The sequence below is a fragment of the Lemur catta genome, chromosome 24 (assembly GCF_020740605.2).
Source record: "Lemur catta isolate mLemCat1 chromosome 24, mLemCat1.pri, whole genome shotgun sequence".
Taxonomy (NCBI): domain Eukaryota; kingdom Metazoa; phylum Chordata; class Mammalia; order Primates; family Lemuridae; genus Lemur; species Lemur catta.
In genome coordinates this window covers 11,537,893-11,562,620 of record NC_059151.1, presented here as the reverse complement: position 1 = coordinate 11,562,620, position 24,728 = coordinate 11,537,893, and the positions used below count along the sequence as shown (strand labels likewise).

The window sequence follows — 24,728 nt, the reverse complement described above, 5'->3', positions numbered from 1 at the left end:
TATGTTTGTATTTATAACCAGCCTTTTAGAAAATATGGCATTGATTTTCTTGGTGGGTGTATTCTCTGTTTTTAGGTTTTTATTATTTGGTTTGGCAACTGTGCTTTGCTTATAACATCAGCAGGATGTGGAGGTGTTTGAGCTACAATAACTCATTTTGTATTTCGTTGATGTTCAGGAAAACATGTGGTGTTTGACAGTTCGGTATCTCTTTCTGTGGTCTTTCAAGTGACCTTCATTTTCTCCTGAGGAAAAACCCAGGCAGCACAAGTCCATTCTGTGAATGTTTCCTGCTCCAACCTGTGACACCAGAGAGCTTACGCTGTGAGCCAATGGTAAAGAATTCCTGGAAGTCCAGTTCCATCCTGCACACTATCCTCACCCTAGAGAAATCACAGGATGCAACAGAGACACAACTGAGCACACCAAATTTGACAGTAAAAGGTAAAACTACTATGAAGGAAAAGTTTGAAGAGTTTATAACACAAAGCGCTGATCCAGTCTGAGAGATCTAGGGAGGCCACCCTTGAAGAAGTGACGTTTAAGCTGAAATCTGAGTAAGAAGGAAAAGTTGTTAATAGATTTGCCAGGTATCCCAATATTGAAACAACTATATTAATATGTTAGCAAGAATTGTTGTCTCACAGACATTCATCTCAAGATGAAAAGAATATATTTTCCTGCGTTCTAACTAGAACATAGAGTAGTAATTCCATAGAGTAATAATTATTAACTTTATAATATTATAATAAAAGAAACTGAACAAGTTCCCAAAATTCTATTTATAAATAAAGACAAAAGAGGGGAAACTACAAAACCGAAATTTGATAAGACTAAAAATTCAAGATCAGCAACTTGACAACAAACCATGAACTTTGTAATCAAACAAACATTAAATCAAAGTCCTGCTCCCTTAACAAACAACCGAATGTTATCAAACACGGAAACTATGTTATCTTATTTGCTAATAGTCAACATGATATCTGTCTCACAGGGTTATGGTAAGGGTTAAAATGATAATGGGCACAAAGTTCCTGATGTCAGCAGGCACTCGATAAGGGTTAGTTTCTTCCCATTAAATAAAACCAAACAGCAGTTTTCTCTTGGCTCATAATTTAAATAGGAAATAAGAATTATAACAGGAAAAAACTCTATTATAAAAATCAGCATATCAAAGAGAATAAGCCTTTCCCTTCCCCAAGATGGAGCCTATGGGAGCAAAGATCCTTTGGCTAGAAATTTAATTGAGTACTTACTAGAATGAGTCCTTCTAAGTCTCTTTTCTGGAAATCAGAGAACCGCCATTGAAGAGCCAAGTGGCTCCATTATTAGTGCCTGGATGGCCGCAGGGAGAACCTGACTCAGCCTAAATACAATGACTTATAGACTGGTGATAGCTGCATGGTGGCCTCATGCTAATTGTGTGACAATTAAAGTGTCCTGTCTTCCTCTCCTCAGTATAGGTTTAGACCACATATTCTCCAACAATTAATGTTCATCCTTGGGATGTATGTTGTACACACATGATAAAAATCAATCTAAGAGTGAAAAAAGAAGAAGAAACAGTAAAAAGGTGCTATTACAATTCAAACTAGCAGAAACACCACCCAGGAAAACCAAAAATCCAACCCAGAGGACCTAGGCCCTCCCTAGATCCGGGATCCCAAAGCTACTACCCCACAAATTGTTCTGTGGGAGGTAGAGAGATAGATATGATTTAATGTTAGACTCTGTTGCTCTGGTCCTGGAATTGTAGTGCTGTTCTGGCTGGAGCTTTGGGGATGTCTACAGAACTCCAAACCAAGTGATGCAGACTTAGGGCAATGATTTTTAAGGAAGTAGATCCAGAGAGTGGTTTTCTCCAGGGTGCTCATATGTTGCCTCGTGAATATTTGAGGAGGATGCAAAAGGAGTCAGATAAAGACATGGGGTATCAGGAGATGAGGACAAGCTCTGGAGAGCCTCTATAAAAAATCTTCGTGAAGAACTTTCTCTTTGGCTCTTTAGAAATATTTTCCATTTCTTCACATTTTCTTAACCCTCTGCAAACATTTTGATGAGAAATAAAATTATATTAACAAATAACAGAACTCCAGTAAATGACAGACCCCATAGAGCACCGTCTCCATTCATATTGCTTAAAAGCATGACAAGATTTAATTTGAAATAAGAAAAAGCCTTTGGTGATTGGAAAAAAACAAACCTGATTCTACCAGTGCAGTCCATATATTTGCCATGTATGTGTCCCCATCTTTCATTCACTACCCCCTGGCCCCCAAAATGGCTGAGGTTTCCATGAAAATTGCTGGGCACCTACCACCTCCATGCCTTCTGAGCATTTGTGGGGGCTTTTGTTCGTACTGTGTGAATTCCCATCTTGCCGGAATATTTTTGTCATCTCACTGCCAGCTGTCCTCCTGGAGCTACTGTCATCTGTGACACTTCACCACTTGCTGTTCTTTCCTTCTTGTTGTAGCTCCCAAAGCACCACTCGCACAAGGCCCTAGTGGACAGCGGACTTGGGTGGTGACTTAGGGAAGACGGGGAGATTGCAGCGCAGCGTGACATGAACAGACAGCAGCACTAAACTTAGTGTTAGGCCCTGCAGCTCTACTCTGGCCTGGCCACTCCCACTCATGGAATTCTGCTTCCACTCTCTCTGGTCTCACCCCTCTCATTCAAGCCTCCTCTTGTCCATCCCTACACTTTCCTCCAAGTCACAGTACTACCAGGACACCCACCCACAGACAAAAAAACAAAAATTCCTCCTTCTTTGTTACTTACAGAATATAATTCTTATTTGTCCACACCCCTTCCATCTAACCACGGACCAGAAGCCTTGCTCAATATTACAGCCCACAACCATTAAGGCATTTTTCCAATACCAGTGTGAACCTTTCATTTTTCCTTGGCCAGTTGTCACAAACTATAGCCACATTTTACAATAAAACTATTTCATCCTGTTACGTAAGTATACACCTGCCTGAATGGATTTCTGCAAATGCACATAAGGAAGCTGCATCTGAGGCAAAAGGTTGTAATTCTTTACTAAGGAGATGTATAATTAGATGTAGAAAAAAAGGAAACCAGTATTTTAGAAATAAGAAGAAAGAGCCAGTTGGTGCAGAAAGCCAGTGGGTTCAGTTTGGAACATGTTGGGTATCAAATGTGCAGTCTGAGTGTTCAGATTGAGACTGATGAATTATTATAAAATACTATTTATACTGATGTAATGGGAGGAAAATCATATTTCTAAAGCCATATGGAGCATTGAGAATTTTGGAAACACCTATAAGCCTGAAAATCAGAAGTGACAAAAGGTAAAACCATTCTCATGGGAAGAATCCATGATTTTAACATTAGAAGAGCCTCACATTCAACAGCCCAAGGATTTGCTATTCTGAGACCTCTCTCCTCCTCTCTCAAAATACTACTCAACAGGTTCTTTGATGTTCACAGAAAGGAGGACTGTCCCCGTCTTCAGAGAAGCTCACAAAGCGCAGCACAGAAGGAAAGGCAGAAAATAGACAGATACCAAGCATAAGTGTTAGTGCCTCTCGTGTTTCCAAGGTAAATCATCAATTTGACCTTTTTTTTTTTTTTAATTTTTAAACAACAGGAATTTATTGCTCACAGTTCTGGAGGCCGGGAAGTCTAAGCTTGAGGCCCCAGCAGACTTGGTGTCTGGTAAGGGCCTGTTCCTCTCAGATGGTGCCTTCTACGTGCCCTCGCATGACGGAAGGGGCAAACAAGCTCACCCAACCCTCTTTTACAAGAGCACTAATCTCATTTATTAGGGCAGAGCCCTCATGACTTAATCACCTCCCAAAAACCTCACCTCTCTACACAACCCACACCAGGTCTCAGCATATGAAATTTGGGGGGACATAAACATTCAAACCACAGCAAATGCATAGATAGAAATAAAACAGTATATGGAATGGTTTCTCTCAATAACAAGTCTGATCATATCACTCTGTTACTTAGAAGGACTCAATGATTCTTCATTGCCTCGGAGGTAGAGTTCAGACTCCTTTGCGTGGTTTGCTAGGTCTCCCGTGGTCTCACTCCAGCACCTCTTGCTGTCCTTCGAAGTTTCACTTTTTTTTTCAGCAACAGTGAACTATGAATATGAAATATGTTACCTGCACATATTTTGCTGTTTTTAGCCTTCATACTTTTGACTGTGCTGTCCCTAATGCATGGAATCCTATTTTCTTCCCTTCCGAAACCTACCCCAGGTTATTTCTTCCTGATTTTTTAACAGTGAAGTCAGGGCTGGGCGCAGTGGCTCACGCCTTTAATCCTAGCACTCTGGGAGGCCAAGGCGGGAGGATCACTGAAGGTCAGGAGTTTGAAACCAGCCTGAGCAAGAGCAAGACCCCGTCTCTACCAAAAATAGAAAGAAATTACTTGGAAAACTAAAAATATATATAGAAAAAATTAGCCAGGCATGGGGACACATGCCTATAGTCCCAGCTACTTGGGAGGCTGAGGCAGGAGGATCGCTTGAGCCCAGGAGTTTGAGGTTGCTGTGAGCTAGGCTGACGCCACAGCCCTCTAGCTCAGGCAACAGAGCGAGACTCTGTCTCCAAAAAAAAACAAAAAACAAAAAGGAAATAAGAAGAGGCTCATATATGGCACAGTAATAAAAATGGAAAGAAGGAAATGAAAGGCAACAATGTAGAAAACAAGGTCAAGGGAGGTTTCAGAACTGTAAGAAAAAGAATGGATACACCAGTGTCAAAATAGAAAAGTCAGAGAAGGGAGCGCTTTTGGAGTTGTGAAAGAAGATGAACAGGTTGTTTTGTGAACATGAACATTGTTGAAATAGAAATGTCTAGGAGCAATTAGAAATTCCTGTCTAAAGTTCAGATTAAGGGGAAAGAAAGTATAAAAATATAATGAAAACCAAGAGAGAAGATAAAGACTGGAAAAATTAAATGCTACAGAGGAATTTTCTAAAAGGTAAAGTTTTTGGTTGTTTTGTGTTTTTCTTTTTTAAATAATGAGACCACTAACAACTTTTAAGAAAAAGGTATCAATAAAAAGAAAGATGAAAACCAAAGGAGTTAAGAAGTGAAATGTGGGTGCTGAGAAAGTGGATACAATGAGTATAAACTCTACTTTCAAAAAGTTTAATAGAGCCACTTAAATATTCTACAATAAAATATCAGTTAAAGCCTGGAGGGGACCGTTAAAGAAATGACATAGATAATGCAAACATACTAACAGAGAAAGATACTAAAACTATGTTGTTAAAATACTTAAAACACATGGGTCACAGAGCACTTGCATGTACCTAATATCAAGCTTCAAAATATGTAAAGCAAAAAGTAAGAGAAGTCCTATCAGAAATTAACAAATTAATAATGATTTATTTATTTTTATTTTTAATAGATACCTAATGTACATATTTTTGAGGTTCATGTGATACTTTCATACATGTATACAATGTGTAGTGATTAAATCAGAGTAATTGTAATAATGCTTTTTAAACATGGCTCAGTAGTTAATAGAATAAGCACACCGAAAATCAGTATGAGCTGACTCCAGTACAACATTGGTGTTTATTAATAATCAGAGAAATACACATTAAAAACACCATTAGATATCCTTACGTACCGCTAGATTATCAAAATGTTTAAAGTCTGGTAATTCGAGGACGGGTGAGGATGTGGAACGAGGAAGACTCTCACACTAGGAGGGAAAGCACTAGGTAAAGCCGTGTGACCTGGTCTACCGCGCTGGGGACGAGGCAACTCCACTCCTAGTCAAAATATTTCACCAACAGCCCGGGACCTTCTCACAAATGGCCATGCCAGTGTGACGCCAGGGGACCGCAGCCCCAGGAGGTCACATGGGCACTAGATACCTGTCCTCTGGGGTTCCAGGGACTGCTCTGTTCGGGAGGATTAACAGAGACCCAGAACCACAGGGCTCACTTATCAGGAGGGAAAATTAGAGTAGCTCCTCGGCAGGGACTAGACAGGGCTCCCCGGGGCTGCCACAGAGCTGAAGGGGAACTTGGAGGTTTGGAGCAGAGACTTTTCACCAAACTGAACAAAACTAATTTCATTATTATTATTATTTTTTTTTTTTTTTTTTTGAGACAGAGTCTCACTTTGTTGCCCGGGCTAGAGTGAGTGCCTTGGCGTCAGCCTAGCTCACAGCAACCTCAAACTCCAGGGCTTAAGCGATCCTACTGCTTCAGCCTCCCGAGTAGCTGGGACTACAGGCATGCACCACCATGCCTGGCTAATTTTTTCTATATATATTTTTAGTTGGCCAGATAATTTTTATTTCTATTTTTAGTAGAGACGGGGTCTCGCTCAGGCTGGTCTCGAACTCCTGACCTTGAGCGATCCACCTGCCTCGGCCTCCCAGAGGGCTAGGATTACAGGCATGAGCCACCTCGCCCGGCCTAATTTCATTATTTTGATAGTTGGCATCAACTTAATAATATGTACTAGCTAAATATCAGTCCTGAATTTTCCCTAAGGGGACTCAAGCACCCGTGGAACCAGATACATGAAAAGAATTGTTATGCAACCACTGATTCATTATAGGCAGAATCAAAAGCAGAAATGAAAATGAATGTATTAATGATGGCCAATTCATACAATAGAATATTCTAGGGTAATGAAAATAAACAAGCTACAGCTACAGGTAATGTGAATGAATGTCACAAACATGAGTGCAGAGGAGGAAAATAGACATGAAAGAATACATACACTATGGAGATTCCATTTGTATAAAGCTTTTAATAGAGAAACCTAAACTATTGGATAAAGAAGCATAATTAGGTAGTAAACCCATAAAATACGCAAGGATATGATTATGAAGGTTATGAAGAAGAAAGACGGATAAGATTAAAAGGGTGGATTCCGGGGCAATGGCAGTGCCTTTATAATTATTTATTAACCCATCCTTATATGTTTAATGTACTTTATTATTTTATGTTTTGCAATAAAAGAAAAAAAAGAATAAAAAAATCCTGGAGCTGGCTGGGAGCAAAGGGGTTTGTTGCTGAAACCTGATAGCACAAATGACCTGGTAGCAACAGGAAAGGAGAAAGTGATTGGAGAATAATACAGCGGGAACAGTATTTATGCAAAGACAGCTCAGGACAGGACGAGGAGCACCCTGGGTACAAGGGGAGGCTTCTGCGCAAGTTTCCCAGAGGAAAATGGGCAGCAAGGGCAAAGTAAGTGGATGAGCTGTGTCTTTGTTCAGTTCATGCTGTTTGTGTCTTTGACTGTTTGATAGAAGCAGCTTCCTTTGAGGATCACTCTCTGAAAGCAGCAATTTAAGGTTGATCAAAAGGGTATGACTGGACCTATAGGTCTGCTATTCCTATTCCTTAGGAATTCATCCTAAGGAAATAACTGTGGATTTGCTGAAATGCTTACTACAAGGGTGTTCAATTAAATATTTAAATGGCAAAAAAGTGATTTAAGTAACTATGATATAACCATAACATAGAATGTGCATTTGTTAGAAATAATGTTGGAGATGAATATGAAAGTTTTTCATAGTATATTAATAAGTAAAAAAAACATTACAAAACATGACATACAATAGGATCTTATATGTGGATACTCACAGGATTTGCATGAAAACGATAAAGTGATGATAAAACTACAGATGAATTTTATTTGTTTTTTTCCTTACAACCCTTGAGAGGTTTTCGCATTTTGAAACTTCCTGTAACTAATATATATTTCATTTGTAATAAGGTCAATGATATTTAAAAACATACTTCAAAATTACTTAACAACAAATGTAAAATATGTATTCATGGGGTCAAAGACTTGGAGAAAATCCTACCAAAATTAAAAATGGTATCATTAGAATGGAAGATTATTAATTTGTTTCTTTCTACTTTCTTTCAATGTTATGTATATTTGAAATTAAAAAATATAAATTTAAGCAAGAAAATATACTAATCTAGGGATTATAGAATCTTAAGTGCTTAATTTTTTTTCATGTATTTTTACCCAAATTCTTGCAAAGAAACTAAATTTTTATTTAATTTATATTCTACTAATAAATTTAGTAATTATGTAGTCTCACTCCTCACACTTTGAGTGAATCGCCTGGGGATCTTGTTCAGATGCAGATTTTGGTGTAGTGCATTTGGGACAGGGAGCTCTCAGGTGATGTGAATAACTGCCAGTTTGAGGACCACACTTTGAGTAGCAAACATGTAAAACACATGTATTCTTTAGCAATTACCCGACTCAGGTACTGCAGAGCTGATTCCAAACATCTCGGTCAACAGAAGCTTATTGGCCCTTAAGGTAAACTTTAATACCCTTGTTCTTCTCAAAAATAAAAAGTGTAGGCCAGGCACAGTGGCTCATGCCCATCGTCCTAGCACTCTGGGAGGCCGAGGCAGGAGGATTGCTTGAGGCCAGGAGTTCAAGACCAGCCTGAGCAAGAGCGAGACCCACTCTCTACAAAAACATAGAAACATTTTCTGGGCATAGAGGGGCGCGCCTGCAGTCCCAGCTGCTCAGGAGCCTGAGGAGACAGAATCCCCTGAACCTAGGAGTTTGAGGTTGCTGTCAACTGTGACGGCCCCACTGGGAAACAGAGCGAGACTCTGTCTCAAAAAAAAAAAAAAAAAAAGTAAAAAGTGCAATGACTATAATGTAGAATTTAACTTCTCATTTTCAATTAAGATCCTTTATCTTTAAAATAATATAATTATGTTTAAAAAACAGCCACAAATGCCTTAATTCTTTGTCATGAAATTATGGTATCAATATATTCTAATTTTTTACACAATATCTTCTCTTTCCCCCTCCCTCCTCCACACCAATTCTTTCTTTCTTTCTCTTCTTTTTTTCTTTCTTTCCTTCCTTTCTTTTTCTCTTTCAGGTGATAAGATGCAAGGCAGCGGTGGCCTGGGAAGCAGGCAAGCCCCTTTGCATTGAAGAGGTGGAGGTGGCTCCCCCCAAGGCTCACGAGGTTCGCATTCAGGTGAGCGGGGACTTCCCTCCTGCAGGGAGAGAGGGGGCCCGGCCTGTGAACTTGGTTTCTGTCAGGTCAGTCCTACGTGGTACCTCTGAGAGACCCTGGACTTTCCAGTATAGAAGAGCTGCATTTTTAGGCTCAGATAAAAACGGGCATCATCCCAAAAAGGAAGAAATTATTAATTATTTTGGTAATTTTCAATCATGGGCTTAAAATTTCACTGAAATATCTCAATATTAATCATTTACCCTAAAAACCAGACAAAGGAATTCACTTTGGATTAGAATTACTTAGGTTTTCATTTTGTTTTTTTTTTTTTTTGTTTTTTGTTTGTTTTTTTTTTTTGAGACAGAGTCTCACTTTGTTGCCCAGGCTAGAGTGAGTGCCCTGGCATCAGCCTAGCTCACAGCAACCTCAGACTCCTGGGCTTAAGCGATCCTACTGCCTCAGCCTCCCGAGTAGCTGGGACTACAGGCATGAGCCACCATGCCCGGCTAATTTTTTTGTATATATATTTTTAGTTGGCCAGATAATTTCTTTCTATTTTTAGTAGAGACGGGGTCTCACTCTTGCTCAGGCTGGTCTCGAACTCCTGACCTCGAGCGATCCACCCACCTAGGCCTCCCAGAGCTAGGATTACAGGCGTGTAGCTTTTCATTTTGTTTCCAATTGCCAGTTACTGGAAAGTGTTATTAAAAGGAAGAGAGAGAATTTGGTCGGAAACGAGAGAGAGGGAAATGTGGACATGCTGCCCTGGGCAGCGTGAGTGTCCTGGCTGCCAGAGGAAGGGACAGGAGGGGTTGATCAGGAGGAGACACTGTATCGGACAGAGCAATGTCGCCGATGGCAAGTTTGGACAATTTCCCCACTTTTCCCAGAGTTGGCCAGGCTGATATTGTTCCTCGGGACCATCACACTAAGCATTTGTGCATGAGAATGAGTGGCACGTCCTCATGAGCAGAATCTTGAAAAAGAACAGTATAGGGATACATTGGTCACTAATTTAGATCACTCTTTATTTGATATCTCTTTTTTAATTCTAAGAGGTATATTACCCCAATTTCATTTCAACAAAATTTGAACAAGCCCTAGGAGCCTGTGTTCCATCCACTTCCTCTGCCTAATAGACTTTAACTTTTTCCTATTACCTTTGAATTTTTTCTTTCCTGGAAACAATAATTGCCAATCCTACCTCTTTTTTATGATTTTCTGACAACAATGAAAGGTAAGAAAACAAAGGGTGCATTATGAATTATAAAAGGAAAAGAATCTAACCTATATAGTTTTTCCAAATTGCAATTCTTTTATTGAGTTCTGGGAGTGTTGTAAGGTTTCAGAATGACATCAGGTCTAAAATTGTAGGAAACCTTCAACCCAATAACATAACTGCAGAAACAACACTCAAGTCTGCTGTTGCTTTTTGTAGATTGTCGCCACTGCCCTGTGCCATACTGACGCCCTCACCATCGACCCGGCGTTTAAGGACGCTCCCCTCCCAGTGATCCTGGGCCATGAGAGTGCAGGAATCGTGGAGAGTGTTGGGCCAGGAGTGACCAACTTCAAACCAGGTATTTTATTTTATTCTGATGAAAAGAAAATGTAGGATATTTTGGGGTAATTCTCGATACAATCCGAGCTTTGCATGCTGTAATTCACCCCTATTTACATAGGGGACCATATTTTCCAAACTTAAAATGAGACACACAATCTATCATGGTCTAACAGTGTGGCAGAATATTTGAAATCAGAACTGTCTAATAAAATCTGGGAAATATGGTCACTTTATTTACATATAGTACTGAGAAAAATGACCCATGAAGAAAGTTACAAAGTTAGCCTCAACTGAAACTTCCATGTTAAAGGAATGACACTTCTTAACTTCTTCTATATGAAATAGAAGACTGTTTTAATATTATATAAGGAATGAGGACTTCTAGGTAGCTTAAATGAGAAATATTATACATATGCCAATGTTAGCTTAGGTGTCTTTTCGGAACTTTATAATAAAATAATACCTAAATGAAGCACACCAATGGCTGAAATTATTGACTCCACGTTGTACAACAGATCCACGAAATCCTGGAATATGGGCTGTGTGATCCTCACTTTTCAGACAGGATGAATCATATCAATGTTTTCTCTTTAAGTGAGAATGCTTCAGACTTAGAGGTATATTATTAACAGTATCTTTTCATCCCCAAAAAGATTACAAGAACAGATTGCTTCCCAAATTTGGCATTCATAAAGGAGTCTGAGCAACATAATCCCTCTTTAGTCTCAACTCTGCCACTTACTAGCTGTGTGATGTTGGCCAGTTATGTCACTTTCTTGTGATTCAGCTCAGATTTCTGTTTTCTAAAGTGCAGATCATAATAGTTCCCATTTCAGAGGGTTGTTCTGAGAATTGAGATAATACACTTAAGCGGTTAGAATGGTGCCTGGCCCATACCAAATGTTGATCCAATGTGAATTATCATTAGACCTTGGTCAGCCAAGGACATAAGCCATTATTAAATGGGAATTGAGTAAACAGTGGGAAAAAGTGGAATTTGAGAGTCAATGTAAACAGTGACACATGGCAGTGATATAAAGTTTACTCCCTACGAGCTGACCTATCATCATTCACCTCTTCTATTATAGAAGGATGTTCTGTTTTGTACAGGGTGTTTGGAAATGTAATAAACAATAGTCATAATGCAGAGAGTTGTAATCACAGCAGAGTCTCAGACAGGACTCCACGTCTGACGATACCAATATAGATTTGTTCTTTGACTGACCAGCAGAGTAATTTTTTTAAAAAGACAACATATGCAATATTCAGAGGAATCTGCAATCTTGCAAGGTAGTGAAACACTATAGCCATCTATTCCTTCAGCTGAATATAAAATGCATACTATAAACAAATAGTGTTTTCTACTGATTCATCAGGTAGAAAGGATAAGGAATATCTTAGGCACCATTGAATATATGCCCTTTCTTTCTAGGTGACAAAGTAATTCCATTATATGCACCTCAATGTAGAAAATGCAAGTTTTGTCTGAGTCCCCTCGCAAATATTTGTGAAAAACTCAGGTAAGCTCTATACACTGTTAGTAAGAGTATAAATTCATACAAATATTTTGGGCAGCACATTGCAATATCTAAATGGAGTTGAAGAGGTACGAATATTCTACCCACCAGTTCTACGCCTAGTTATGTACAAGACATTGGTGGAAATGCACACATGCTAGAATGCTCATTGCAACACTGTTTAGGATAGAAAGCAAGTAAAAACAGCATGAATCTCCACCAATAAGACAATGGGTTAAAATAGTACTAGGTAATAACTCAGTGAAATATTATACAGCAATGAAAATGGCTAAACTTGAACTATATGTATTAACGCAGAATAACCTCACACCCAGGCAGTCTGGCTCCAGAGTCTAAAATCTCAATCGCCTTGTTTTTACTTAACTGGGACTATATGGAAAGATCCTTTTGTCCTTAATGCTAATTAAAAGTAGTTATTTAAGAGACTAAAACTGCACTACTCTTAACTATTACTGTGCCCCTATTTTTCATCTCTAAAATGGGGACAGCAATAATGCCTTCTTTACACAATTGTTGTAGATATTCAAAGAATATAATTTTTTGCTAACCTTTAATGAATTATTGGATTTAGACAATAGACAGAAATTCTCTATTATGAAGAGAGATAATCAGATATTATGTCCTTCCACAAAAAAGTAAAACCTAAATCAGATCAAGTGTTTAGATCAAAAAATACTAATTTAAGAGAAAATACAGGGACGGAGAAATAAATACGTTAAACCAGATTGCAAGAATGTAATTAGCAAAATCCAGAATGAGGAAATGAGGAAAAATCTACGAGACAAATGACTCAGTTTCTTCAACAAATAAATTGCAAGGAAAAAAGGGAGGGGAGGAAGGAATCCATAAATTAAAAGACCTTTAAGAGATATATCGGCCAAAACAATATATTAAACTAAAAGAATGTTTTAGAGATAGCTAATGAAATATTTACAGATGAAATAGTGATGGCTGGGATTTGCTTCAAAATATTCCAATGCAGGGGACAGGGTAGGTATTCTGCAGGAGTAACAGATGAATCTAGATTGGCCTTGAGTTAATAGTTACTGAGCTTGCAGATGGTGCATGAGGGTTCATCATGCTATTCCTTCTACTTTTATACATGTTTGGATTTTCCATAATAAAAATTTTTAAGAGTTAATACATATAAAGCCCTTAAAAGTGTTTCTGGTACATGAAAAGCATTTAATAAAAACTGTTGTTTGTTGTTATTATCATTAAAATACTTCCAACGGACTATGTATGTGAAAAGTCTTAAATCATTTTCTCAATTTTTCCATCTTATAAAATTGTTATGACAAATATATAATGCTCAAAATATTTTGTAGGAAAGTGGCCAGTGTTTCATTTACTTTCTCCTTCTTTATATCTCTCTTTAAATTTTCTAGAACAGACGAAACTCGTGCTACTCATCAAGAACTAATGCCAGACAAAACCAGCCGGTTTACCTGCAAAGGAAAACCACTTTACCACTTCCTGGGAGTCAGTGGGTTTTCTCAGTATACTGTGGTGTCAGATATTAATGTTGCCAAAATCGATGATGATGCAAATTTAGAGAGAGTTTGTCTGCTTGGATGTGGGTTTTCATCTGGCTACGGGGCTGCAATCAACAATGCCAAGGTAAGCGGTTAAGGACAGGTTGTGTCAAACAAAAGTTACTAGGAGGTAGTGTGATGTAAAAGAACTAGAGTTAATTACCTTTAAACTCATTTAACTGCTCTAGAATAATATCTACTACAAATACTTATGGGGATATTTAAATCATATTACATATATAAGACATCTGGCCCAGTAGCTGGCATATACCAATGAATGCATAAGCCAGGTGCACAGGAAACCCTTAAAACATCTTGGTGAGGCTTGGTCCTCAGCTTTGTAATCCAGAAAGTCCTTTTTATCAGGTTATCTGGAGTTGTTGAGCATCGAGGAAACAAAGCCAGCCTCACCAAAACAAAAGGCTGATCGAGTAGCCAAGATACCAGGTTGTAACTTTTCATTGAGAATTTTATCTGCCATGCAAAAGGAAACACTACTCTTTGCTACCAGCGTATTATTTCCTCCTAAAAATGTATCTGTGCATTCAATCATTCATTAGTAAAAAAATTAAAACTGTCTGGGAAACCACACTGTAATCTGAAAGCTGTCAGAGAAAGGGGACTGACTGGTGGCTGGGTGAAGAGCGGATGTGACCCTGGCAGTCACAGCCTCTCTGCTACACTAGACGCATTGGAGACTCAGGGAAGAAGTATCGCTCTTCGGGCCTCCGCTCCTGGACTCCCTCCCCGCAGTCCAACTTGTTCTGCTCCAGTCCTTTCAAGGGATGTTAACTTTAGAGATTCTGCAACAGCTTTCTTTAAAAATATATGCATGTATATTTTAATTAATAAAAATTATATATATTTACAGGATAGAACATGATGTTTAGATAGATGTACACATTGTGGAATGACTTAGGCAAGCTAATAACATATCTGTCACCTCACCTACTTACCATTTTTTGAGGTGAGGACATTTAAAATCCACTCTAAACAATTTTCAGATATACATTATTAACTGTGGTCACCATACTGTACAATAGGTTTCCAGAAATTATTCCTTCTGTCTAACTGAAACTTTGTATCCTTTGGTAAACGTCTTCCTATTTTCCATCCCTCCTTCCACCCCTCACCTCGAGCCTCTGGTAATCACCATTCTATCCTCTGCTGCTGTGAGGTTGACTTTTTTAGGTTCCACATACAAAGTGAGATCACGCAGTATCTGTCTGTCTGGGCCTGGCCTATTTCCCTTGCCATAATGTTCTCCAGGTTAAAACACGTCACAAATGCCAGGATTTCCTTCTTTCTTAAGGCTGAATAGTATTCCTTTGCGTATATATACCACCTTTTTTATCCATTCACCTGTTCATGGACACTGAGGTTGATTCCCTATCTGGGTCATTGTGAATAATGCTGCAATGAACATAGATGGGCAGCTCTCATCTCTTTGGGATATGTACCCAGAATTGGAAATGTACAGCTTGCTTTTAAATCTAGTCAAAGCCAACTTAAATTGCCAGGACTTATTCTTCCTACTGTTGAGGAAGGGATCCTACCTGCTAAAACTACAGTCCCCTACTCCCAGGGCGCAGACCAGTGCTGGGCTGGTGGCCTGTTAGGAACCAGGCTGCACAGCAAGAGGCCAGCAGCGGGTGAGCAAGTGAAGCTTCATCTGTAGTTATAGCCGCTCCCCATCGCCCGTATCTCCACCTGAGCTCCGCCTGCCGCCCCCAGCCACTGGCCATGGAAAAAGTGTCTTCCATGAAACCAGTCCCTCGTGCCAAAAAGTTTGGGGACCGCTGTGCCAAACCACCTCATAAGATGCTCAGAGAAATTAATGTGATAAAAGAAATTGAGGAAAGTGAAACACCAGTAATTCTGCCCAAAAGGCAAGAGGCTTAATAAAGTTTCATTTGCTTCTGGGAAGAAAAGTGAAGCAACAACTCTGTATAATTATTGGGGACATCCTTGTAACACCAAAACTCCTATTTCTTACTAATTTCCTTGTATCCTTTGCTGCCAATTAACCCACATTTCACAGAGATCTATGGAAGTGTGAGAATGTCCTCTACAGTGATGTTAGGTAGATAATCGTCCACTGTGTGTAGCCCTATTTGCAAATTGTGGGGGCAATTTATAATGATCCCCCCTGTAAGTGCTGCAAGCAAGGGCACTTGGACACACAGGGCTCTGGTTATATAATAAGCTGTGCAAAATACTCCAGTCTACCCACTTGTGAGCTGGCCTGAGAATCTAGCTGCTAGTTACAGTGTTGCTGCAATGGGAAAAATACATTTCTAATTCCAAAGAGATGCACAGGCTCTTTTTAGCCCAGACTCTGGAGAGACATATTGGAAAACAAAGTAAACATGTGCCACAATATTATAGTAAATAGGCCATAATAGGAACAATGTCCTTAATATTTGCAATATATATATTTTATTTCCCCTGAGTTGCAGAAGCCAGGGTATGCGTGACTAATAATATGCATAAATTAAAGTAAAAGATGTGCATCCTCTGTGTTCCTTAATAATTTTGTTTCCAATTTAGAATGTATTAACACTTCTCTTGGGCAGATTTTCTCTTTTCCTTTTGTTTATGCTTTAATCTTAACAGTTTCTCATCCTCATCAGAAAATATTAAGGATCTCTCTGTGTAGTATATTTCTACCACTATACGACTCTGTAGAATAACATTCCAGTTAGAGCATCGTTTCTTACCATCTTGTATATCGTTTCCATTTAATTCAATGTGACAAATATTTCTTATAGACTCAACATAGAAAAGGCTCCTTGATAACAATGTGGAAGATAAAAAGTCTCCGCCTTCACAAAACTTAGTCTTTTAAAGAAACACACACAATCAATCAAGGCAGATTATAAATGAAACGACACAGGAAAAGCAAAAGGAGAGGCACTGATTTCTAATTGAATAATCAAGTTTCATAGATTGTCCTTGAAGTCAGGCCTAGGAATATAGGTCTATATTTTAATTAAAGAAAATAAGGTGAAAACATCAGGCAAAGGGAAAAGCATGAGCTAAGCCACCAGGAGAGAAAAGTGCAACCATTTGTTGCGGCTGCTACACTGGGGAGGTCATGGAGATGAAGTTGGAAAGTAAACAAAGGTCAGACAGTCAAATAATCTTAATGGGCATTAAATGATTCTCCACATGTAGATGGTAACAAGTCCACTTTCACCAAATTTCCTCCACTGACCACATCACAGAGTTGCATAACACACTGTCTTACATTCCTATGTTCAATCCCTCACCTCCCCCTCCCCCTTAAAAGAAAAGAAACTGGAGGAGCTGCTTTCAAAGTTACTTTATAATTTCCCTGCCTGCAGGTCACCCCTGGGTCTACTTGTGCTGTCTTTGGCCTGGGATCCGTGGGTCTTTCTGCCATCATGGGTTGTAAAATAGCAGGAGCTTCCAGAATCATAGCTGTTGACATCAACAGTGGGAAGTTTCCAAAGGCCAAAGCCCTCGGAGCCACGGACTGCCTCAATCCTAGAGACCAAAATAAACCCATCCAGAAGGTCATCGTTGAATTGACCCAAGGAGGTGTGGACTTTTCCCTGGCTTGTGTAGGTGGATCTGAAGTCATGGTATGTACATTTTTTCCTTGGATCTTCTTTTCAATTGATTATTTGGCTATTAAACACCAGGGGAGGATAGATTATGTTCCTCACAGTAGCTGTGACCTCTCCTTCTTAGTATTTTCAAAGAGTAGTAACAAGGAAGCAGAACTGGCAGCTACAAATCATTTCCTGCTCCCTCGGCTTTGCTATGTTTCCTTCAGTGCCCAAAAGGCCCAACAGGGCCCTCCCCCTGCCAGGATCACCTCTGCAGTTCACTCTTCTCTTCTGATGAGATAGGCAGCCACACTAGCAGCATTTGAAGCTTATTTGCAAATGTTCCTTTTTCCTTTAAGATCCCTTTAAAAAGCTCATACTATTAGACTGGAGATACTATTTTCTCATCTTATTTTCCATGATAATTTCAATTCCTTATTTCTGAAAGACTATTTTGGGGGTTTCTTGATTTTTAATTAGCTGAAGAAATGTTCCTTTTGACCATTAAGCAAATAAAATGACAGGCGTATTAACGGAGCTACAGCATTCTTTAGAAAAAGACATAAAGGAATTAATTAACTAATTGCAATACATAAACAAAGGCCGGGCGCGGTGGCTCACGCCTGTAATCCTAGCACTCTGGGAGGCTGAGGCGGGTGGATCGCTCCAGGTCAGGAGTTCGAGACCAGCCTGAGCAAGAGCAAGACCCCGTCTCTACTAAAAATAGAAAGAAATCATCTGGCCAGCTAAAATATATGTAGAATAAATTAGCCGGGCATGGTGGCGCATGCCTGTAGTCCCAGCTACTTGGGAGGCTGAGGCAGAAGGATTACTTAAGCCCAGGAGTTTGAGGTTGCTGTGAGCTAGGCTGATGCCAGGGCACTGACTCTAGGCAGGGCAACAAAGCGACACTCTGTCTCAAAAAAAAAAAAAAAAAACATAAACAAATAGGAATAAACACCTGTTCTGCTTAACCATTTTATACATTATATACATTTGTTATTGTGTTATTAATATTTGATATATATTAATAATATAGTGTATATAGCCTGAGTAAGGGCAAGACCCTGCGTCTACCAAAAATAGATAATTTAGCCAGGCATGGTGGCAGGTGCCTGTAGTCCCAGCTACTCAGGAGGCTGAGGCAGGAACACCGCTTGAGCCCAGGAGTTTGAGGTTGTAGTGAGCTATGATGACACCACTGCCCTCTACCCAGGGTGACAGAGTGAGACCCTGTCTCAAAATATAGAGAGAGAGTATATATTTTATATAATGGTATATCATAAATATTTATTAAAATTAGCAAACACAAATGTACATTGATTGATTTTGATATTTAATAGCAATTTGTAAGCATATAAATGAATGTTTATATGATAAACATTTGTTAATAGCATATATTAGATATATACATATATAATAATCTATTACAAGTGATATTAAAGTATTAAAGAATTCTACTTCATACCTAATATTAATATTAATGTGTTATCCTATTTTGTTATTAATATTTTGTTATTAATATCTTTTACATGAAACTCAGCCAAAAATTAACAGAAAATTTAGAAATGAACATTTTAAAAAACCTGTGCCTTATAAGAGGTGAACCCTCCCCCCAAAAAACCAGAAAAGGCAGATTTAGAGGAGGGAATGAAACCGGGTGACTGGTATTTCTAACAGCTGCAAGGCATTCGCTCCCATCTTACAGCAGGGAGAGGTTAGCGACCTATAAACAATCCAGTTCTGCCCATCAGATCTCAATAAACAGGCTGTAAAATTATCTCCAAATTATATATTTGAAATTAGCTATATTTAAAAAAAAAAACACCACACACCACAAAATTAAGAAGTTTTTTCCTGAACACTACAATTTTGTATCATTCAGATTTCTTCTCAACTCAGGACAGGCTACATATTGGCAGGGACCCCCTGAGCTCGCTGCACAGGTTGCAAGCCCACGGAGCCAGCGCTGGCTCTTCTCAAAAAAGCAGGGTAAAGAGCCAACTGCAACATACAGGCAACGTATGGAAATGTAGCTTGCTAGAGTGTCCAGCCTTATTCTCCAGAGAATCAGTAAATAATCACCTAACGTATATTTGCTCAAAGACAGGAAGCAGAGTTTTTTTTTTGGGGCGGGGGGGCTGTTTTTCTTTTATTTTTAATGAAATGACCAAAGAATTCATCAACTGAATTATCTGCCTGTGGGTTCTTCTGATTTCATCACTGAGAGCTACAAAGTCGTGGCAATGCTATTGCTTTCTATTTACACCTTCACTCAGCCTGGCTCCTAAACCCTACTCTAGCGAAGGTATAAAGAGTAAAATTCTGTACTTCAAGCTCCCAGAAGTAGGCTTTGTGCCGGTTCTTCGCCTTGGTTCTTACCCGACTGGGGTGTCCCCCGACCAGAATGGAGACACAAGAAGAGCTATGCCACAGGACGCTGTTCCTCAGTCACTGTGCTCAGGACAGTTTCACTGTAACGTATGCAAACTGTCTCAAACAGCGCCTGGCAGGTACCACGCAATAAGCATTAGCTATTACTGCACTGCTCCCTGTGTTCAAAGCTTCAGGCCCTGCTTTTTGAACTGACTTTGGTACCTGCAGCCTAGGCTCCTAGAATTGCAAATATTTTAGTATATGTCCATGGTAGGTCATCAAAAGCTTGCTAATTAAAGTTTATAATATCTTTTATAGATCTTTCCTAACTCCATGTATGTGCTTCTCATGTACAATAAGACACATTCTAAATTCAACCTAACCATGGTATTGTATAGGGAAAAATAATATGTTCTGTTTCGTTTCAACATCTTTTTAATGGAGCTCAAAACTGTATTGAACGTTCTGTCTCCAATGGAACCCTGGAGCCTCAAGGCTCAATCTACAATGGTACTAGGATGTCATTAGCTTAAATCCCATTATCTTACGTGCAGAGTTGGATAAATTTTTCCTAAAGCATTGTACTGACTCATACTGGAGTGCATATTTTACTGTTCTACTTACTCATATAATCTTTCATGTTTGGTCTTCCAGAGAGCAGCTTTGGACTGCACAACAATAGGTTGGGGAACATGTACTCTCATTGGAGTAGCTGCTGATGACAATGAGTTGACTATTTGTCCAGAGGAACTAATAATGGGCCGTACTATAAATTCAACATTCTTTGGTGGTCAGTTTTTTTTTCTTCATAGTTTATAATTTTCTTCATAGTAGTGCTGAAATTCTTAGAGTGAAGATTATTGAACGGGAAGAAAAATAATTTGTTTAAATATTGAGTGCCTAGAACATAAAGACTACACAAAAACTATTCTATTAATTGTTTGAAAGTAAATGGAGTTTATATAGAAAGATACTGCAATTTGCAAATTATAATGCAATTTGCATTTAAATAAACCAACATAGACGAACAAAAGGTAAACTTTGACCTAATTGAGATAATTCCTTATCTAGAACGGAAAGTAATCTTGAATTTTTCTTATAAAAAAGATTTTTCAAAATAACTATAAGTACAGAAAATTAAAGATGGAAGGAGTTCAACCTATTTGGAGGAAGGCAGATCTGACCTATCAATTTCATTCCTCCAACAAACACTGACTAAACTACTTCTTCACGTCAACCACCATGTCTTTTTTTATTTGGCAATTTGGCCAAATTACAGGTTGGAAAAGTGTAGATTCTATTCCAAAGCTGGCGACTGACTACAAGAATAAGAAATTTGATCTGGATGCATTGGTGACCCATACGCTGCCTTTAGACAAAATCAATGAGGCATACGACCTAATGAACCAAGGAAAAAGGTAAATTAGCAAGTAGACAATGGAACAGGTTAGAAACCTTTTATGATTCTATTTTTATTTGACGTTAAGAACTAATCAGCTTGTTTTTTTCTGATACTTTCCACATCAGAGATACTGTATATGCTTAAAAGATTAAATAGTCACCATCTGGAAAAAAGAAAAGTTTCCATTTCAATAACATGCACTGCTATACACTGTTACAACGTAAACCAGTGGTATAAATTGACACATATGTCCCCTTTCACAGACAACTGACTTAGGTAGGGCTGCTCCCTAGAAAGAGAGGTTTCTATACACCATGACTTTAGATCCTTCTGGTACAGTGTGCTCCTCAGTCTGGGGTCATCACGGCCTGCACTGTGACACACAGTGCCCGCCCCAGCCCCCTCGTGAAAAGAGATCGGGGAAAACTCCAGAGATGTGAGCAGTGAGTGGCAGGAACTGGGTAAAGGATGCCCCGACTCTCTCATTCCCTGGCTTTGTCACGGGGCGCCAGTAAGACACTTCTGATCCACTATTGTAGCTACATTATATTCCCTTGCCAGGGATCCTAGGAACTAATTTATAGAAATGCCCCAACTGGGGGATCCCTAGGGGTTGGGGAATTGGTAACAATAAGATCAGTGATTTTAGGTAAAATGTTTAAGCACAGCCGCAATCAATAGAAGCAAATACCAGAAACACCAGGGACAATGTTACATAGAAGAAAAACAGGACAAAGAGGAAATTCAAAGAGAAGACATAACAAAAGAGGCGGGGTTGAGGGAAAACCTAAAGTAAAATGAAAACGACAGGAGTTTAAAGCAGAGAATAAATGTTACAGAAGAAAATAGGTCCTGGTGTGAGGACCCAGGCTAATTTATAGGAAACAAACCTGAGAAAATCTTCCCACTGACATGAACTCCTCAATTTCCAAACATATTAGCTGCCATGCATCAGAAAGAAGTTCAGTAAAAGGAAAAGAAAAAGATAAGCATTATTTTTTAAGCTACACTATGTAAATTTAATGTACAAGGCCTGCAATATTTTGCACAACCTCAATATCCCCGTAAGGTGTATTCCTCAGGTTAGAAGTTGTACTGGAATTTGAGGCCTTAGACAGTTGTACTCATATCCTCTACCACGACCCCTTTCCCTTAGAGTTCTCAGTCATGAAATACACCCACAAGGAATGCTAAGTGGCAGCCACATAGAAACTGTTGCATTAGCAGTAATAGTAGGTGGACACGTCTAATAGCATCCAAGCAGGCTTCCCTGGTCATCAGCCTACGGGTAGGCACCTGAGTGGGGCCTCCTACTCCTTCTCTGGTCCACTGCAAAGACCACCTGACTGCCCACACAGATGGAAAGGCAGCAACGGGGAAGGCAGAGTGTGGGCCTTCCCAGATGGACTCACTGTGTGAATACAGGAAGCACAAGAGAGGGGAGCTCCTCCCCCCAGACCAACTGCATAGAAGCAAGGGAGTAGGGGAAGGGGATGGGACACAGTGACCGACTGGCCTGTTGAGGTGCAGTGACCCTGCCCCATGATGAGGAAAGCACACAAAGGCAGGTGTAGCTTCCAGTTCCTGGGTGAAGAAAACATTTCTGCATGGCACCCTGCTGATGCCAGACATTTCACACCTCCTGCAGTAATGTCTGAGATAAGACATTCTCTGTCCTTGAGGCTTAACTACTCTTTGCTTCTACGTGTTGCCGTTATCCAGGAATAAGAGCATTTGGGTTCTCAGAAAGTAGCATCTCAGCACAACCAGCACCCTCTCCTTTGATGCCCAACTTTGCCCTTGGCTATAGGAGAACCAAGAGCAGTGACTGTTCCAAGACTAAAACCTCACACCCCACTTGGTGTGCTCTGCTCTCCTGGACAGCACCATTGAGCAGGAAGGACTTGCTCAGGGTTGAGTGAGGGGTCCTCATTTCCCCCGGGTTTACTAGCACTATGTATAGAACAGTATTCATGCCAAGAGTGGAAGAGGATGACGAGAGAAAACAAACTAGGCTTAACAAAGTGGTGTCTATGAAGGAAGACTAGAGCCTTAAATGAAAAACTAAAAATTATTCATGGGCTTGAGTTAAATTTATCATGAAAATTATATCTGTTAATGTTTTTTATGATTAACAGCATCCGAACAATCCTGATCTTATGAAGATGCCAGAAGCGATTTGGAATACTATCCGACTGGATCTGAATCTGGTTAATCTATTACCTGATACTATGAAACAAGGAAAACTATGAATTTAAACAAATATTTGCAGTTAGTACTGCAACTTAAAATAAGTTTAAATATTACAAAATTTGTACCCACAAAATATAATTATTTTCTATGTTAAATAATGATGATAACTGAAGTGTTTAGGAATAGAATATGATGTTTAGAAATTGTTTAAAACTAGTTCTGGGAAGGTGAAACTGAGGAATGAGAGATAATAAATAAAACTAGATTGGCACATGTTCATAATTTTTTAGGTTGGGTGATGAATATATGGAGTCTCATTGTACTATGGTGAAAATTTTCCACAATAAAAAGATTTTAACTGGAAAAAAGACTACATATGTTTTATATATCTATATATAAAATGCTATTATATAATTTCTGTGTTCCAATACGGGACAAACCACTCTGCTTGAAATAAGCTCCTAAACAATGTCCTTTGAACGTTAGTTAATTTCTTTTCTCTCAGCCTCATTATCAACTATAATCACAAGTAATAAAATATCAGAATTTATGTAAATGAAGGTTTTAAAAAGAAAAAATATCTATACTCTCAAATTTCTATCTGTATAAAATAACTGCCCTTTCATCTTGGATAATTATTACAACATACAATGCTTAGTGCTTTACTGTTTAATGATCTGTTATCATTAGACACTATAATGCTGTTTTCTATAGTCAACTAAAAGTGACAAAAATCAATGGGCTTATGAAGTAACATAGTAAGTAAAAATATTTACAGTTACAAGATTTAACAGATAAGGTTTATAGTCAAAGTACAAAATGGAAGTTTTGAAACTGTTATACATGTTGCAATGGACAGTCTGAAAGGGTAAGATAGATAATAATTTAGATCAGAGTCGCAAAGGCTAGCTCTTACCTTGGAGTAACTTCTGAAACCTACCAGTTTTCTCTAAAAATGGTCTACCATGCACTGAACTGTGAGGAGATAAACATCTCAGCTCTGGTAAGGAGGACAGTAATATCTCAAGGTAGAAAATTATATTCCTGCTGATTTAAGATTCCCTTTCATTAGCAATGGAAGCCAGTGAATCCTTGTTAGCACTGTGGGGACTAAGATGGCCCCACAGGTTGTTGGCCTTCCTTGTGCTATTCCCTGTGTCAGTTCCCTTCTCTCTCCTCATCGCATCCCTCCTCTCTTTTGCTTCCTTGAATCCTTGCCAGGTTCCCTTTGAGACCCATCTCCCTTTCAGATCTTTGCAGCCACAAACCTGTTTTTATTCCCTGATCTCCTTTGTTGCTTAGTGTATTCATGGAAATCCCAAGACATGCTGCTCCTGTTGTTCATTTTCAAAGACGTGTTTGTAAACTCCTTGAAGGCAGAACAATCTTTGAATCCATCCCTCTGTCTGTCACAGATACTCAAAATATATGTTGCTGGATGATGAAAGTTTATCCTCACAAGTGTCCAAATAGTTTCTATTCACTCTTTTGAATGGAATTTTTCCAAAATATTTTCTATATTCCCCTATTGTCCTAAAGAGAAAATGCCAAATGTTATCTTAATAACTCAGAATA

General features: G+C 39.0%; 1 protein-coding gene across 1 annotated transcript; it reads left to right on the top strand.

The window, feature by feature from the left end:
• The first annotated feature begins 7,103 nt into the window (after nt 1–7,103).
• Nucleotides 7,104–23,521, top strand: LOC123627338 (all-trans-retinol dehydrogenase [NAD(+)] ADH4-like). The gene is made up of 9 exons (XM_045536861.1): nt 7,104–7,207; nt 8,887–8,988; nt 10,409–10,550; nt 11,967–12,054; nt 13,461–13,692; nt 16,955–17,215; nt 20,213–20,348; nt 20,838–20,976; nt 23,099–23,521. Exons 1-9 carry the CDS (start codon nt 7,112–7,114, stop codon nt 23,121–23,123), a joined length of 1,221 nt encoding a protein of 406 aa, XP_045392817.1. The 5' UTR covers nt 7,104–7,111; the 3' UTR covers nt 23,124–23,521.
• Nucleotides 23,522–24,728: the final 1,207 nt, after the last annotated feature.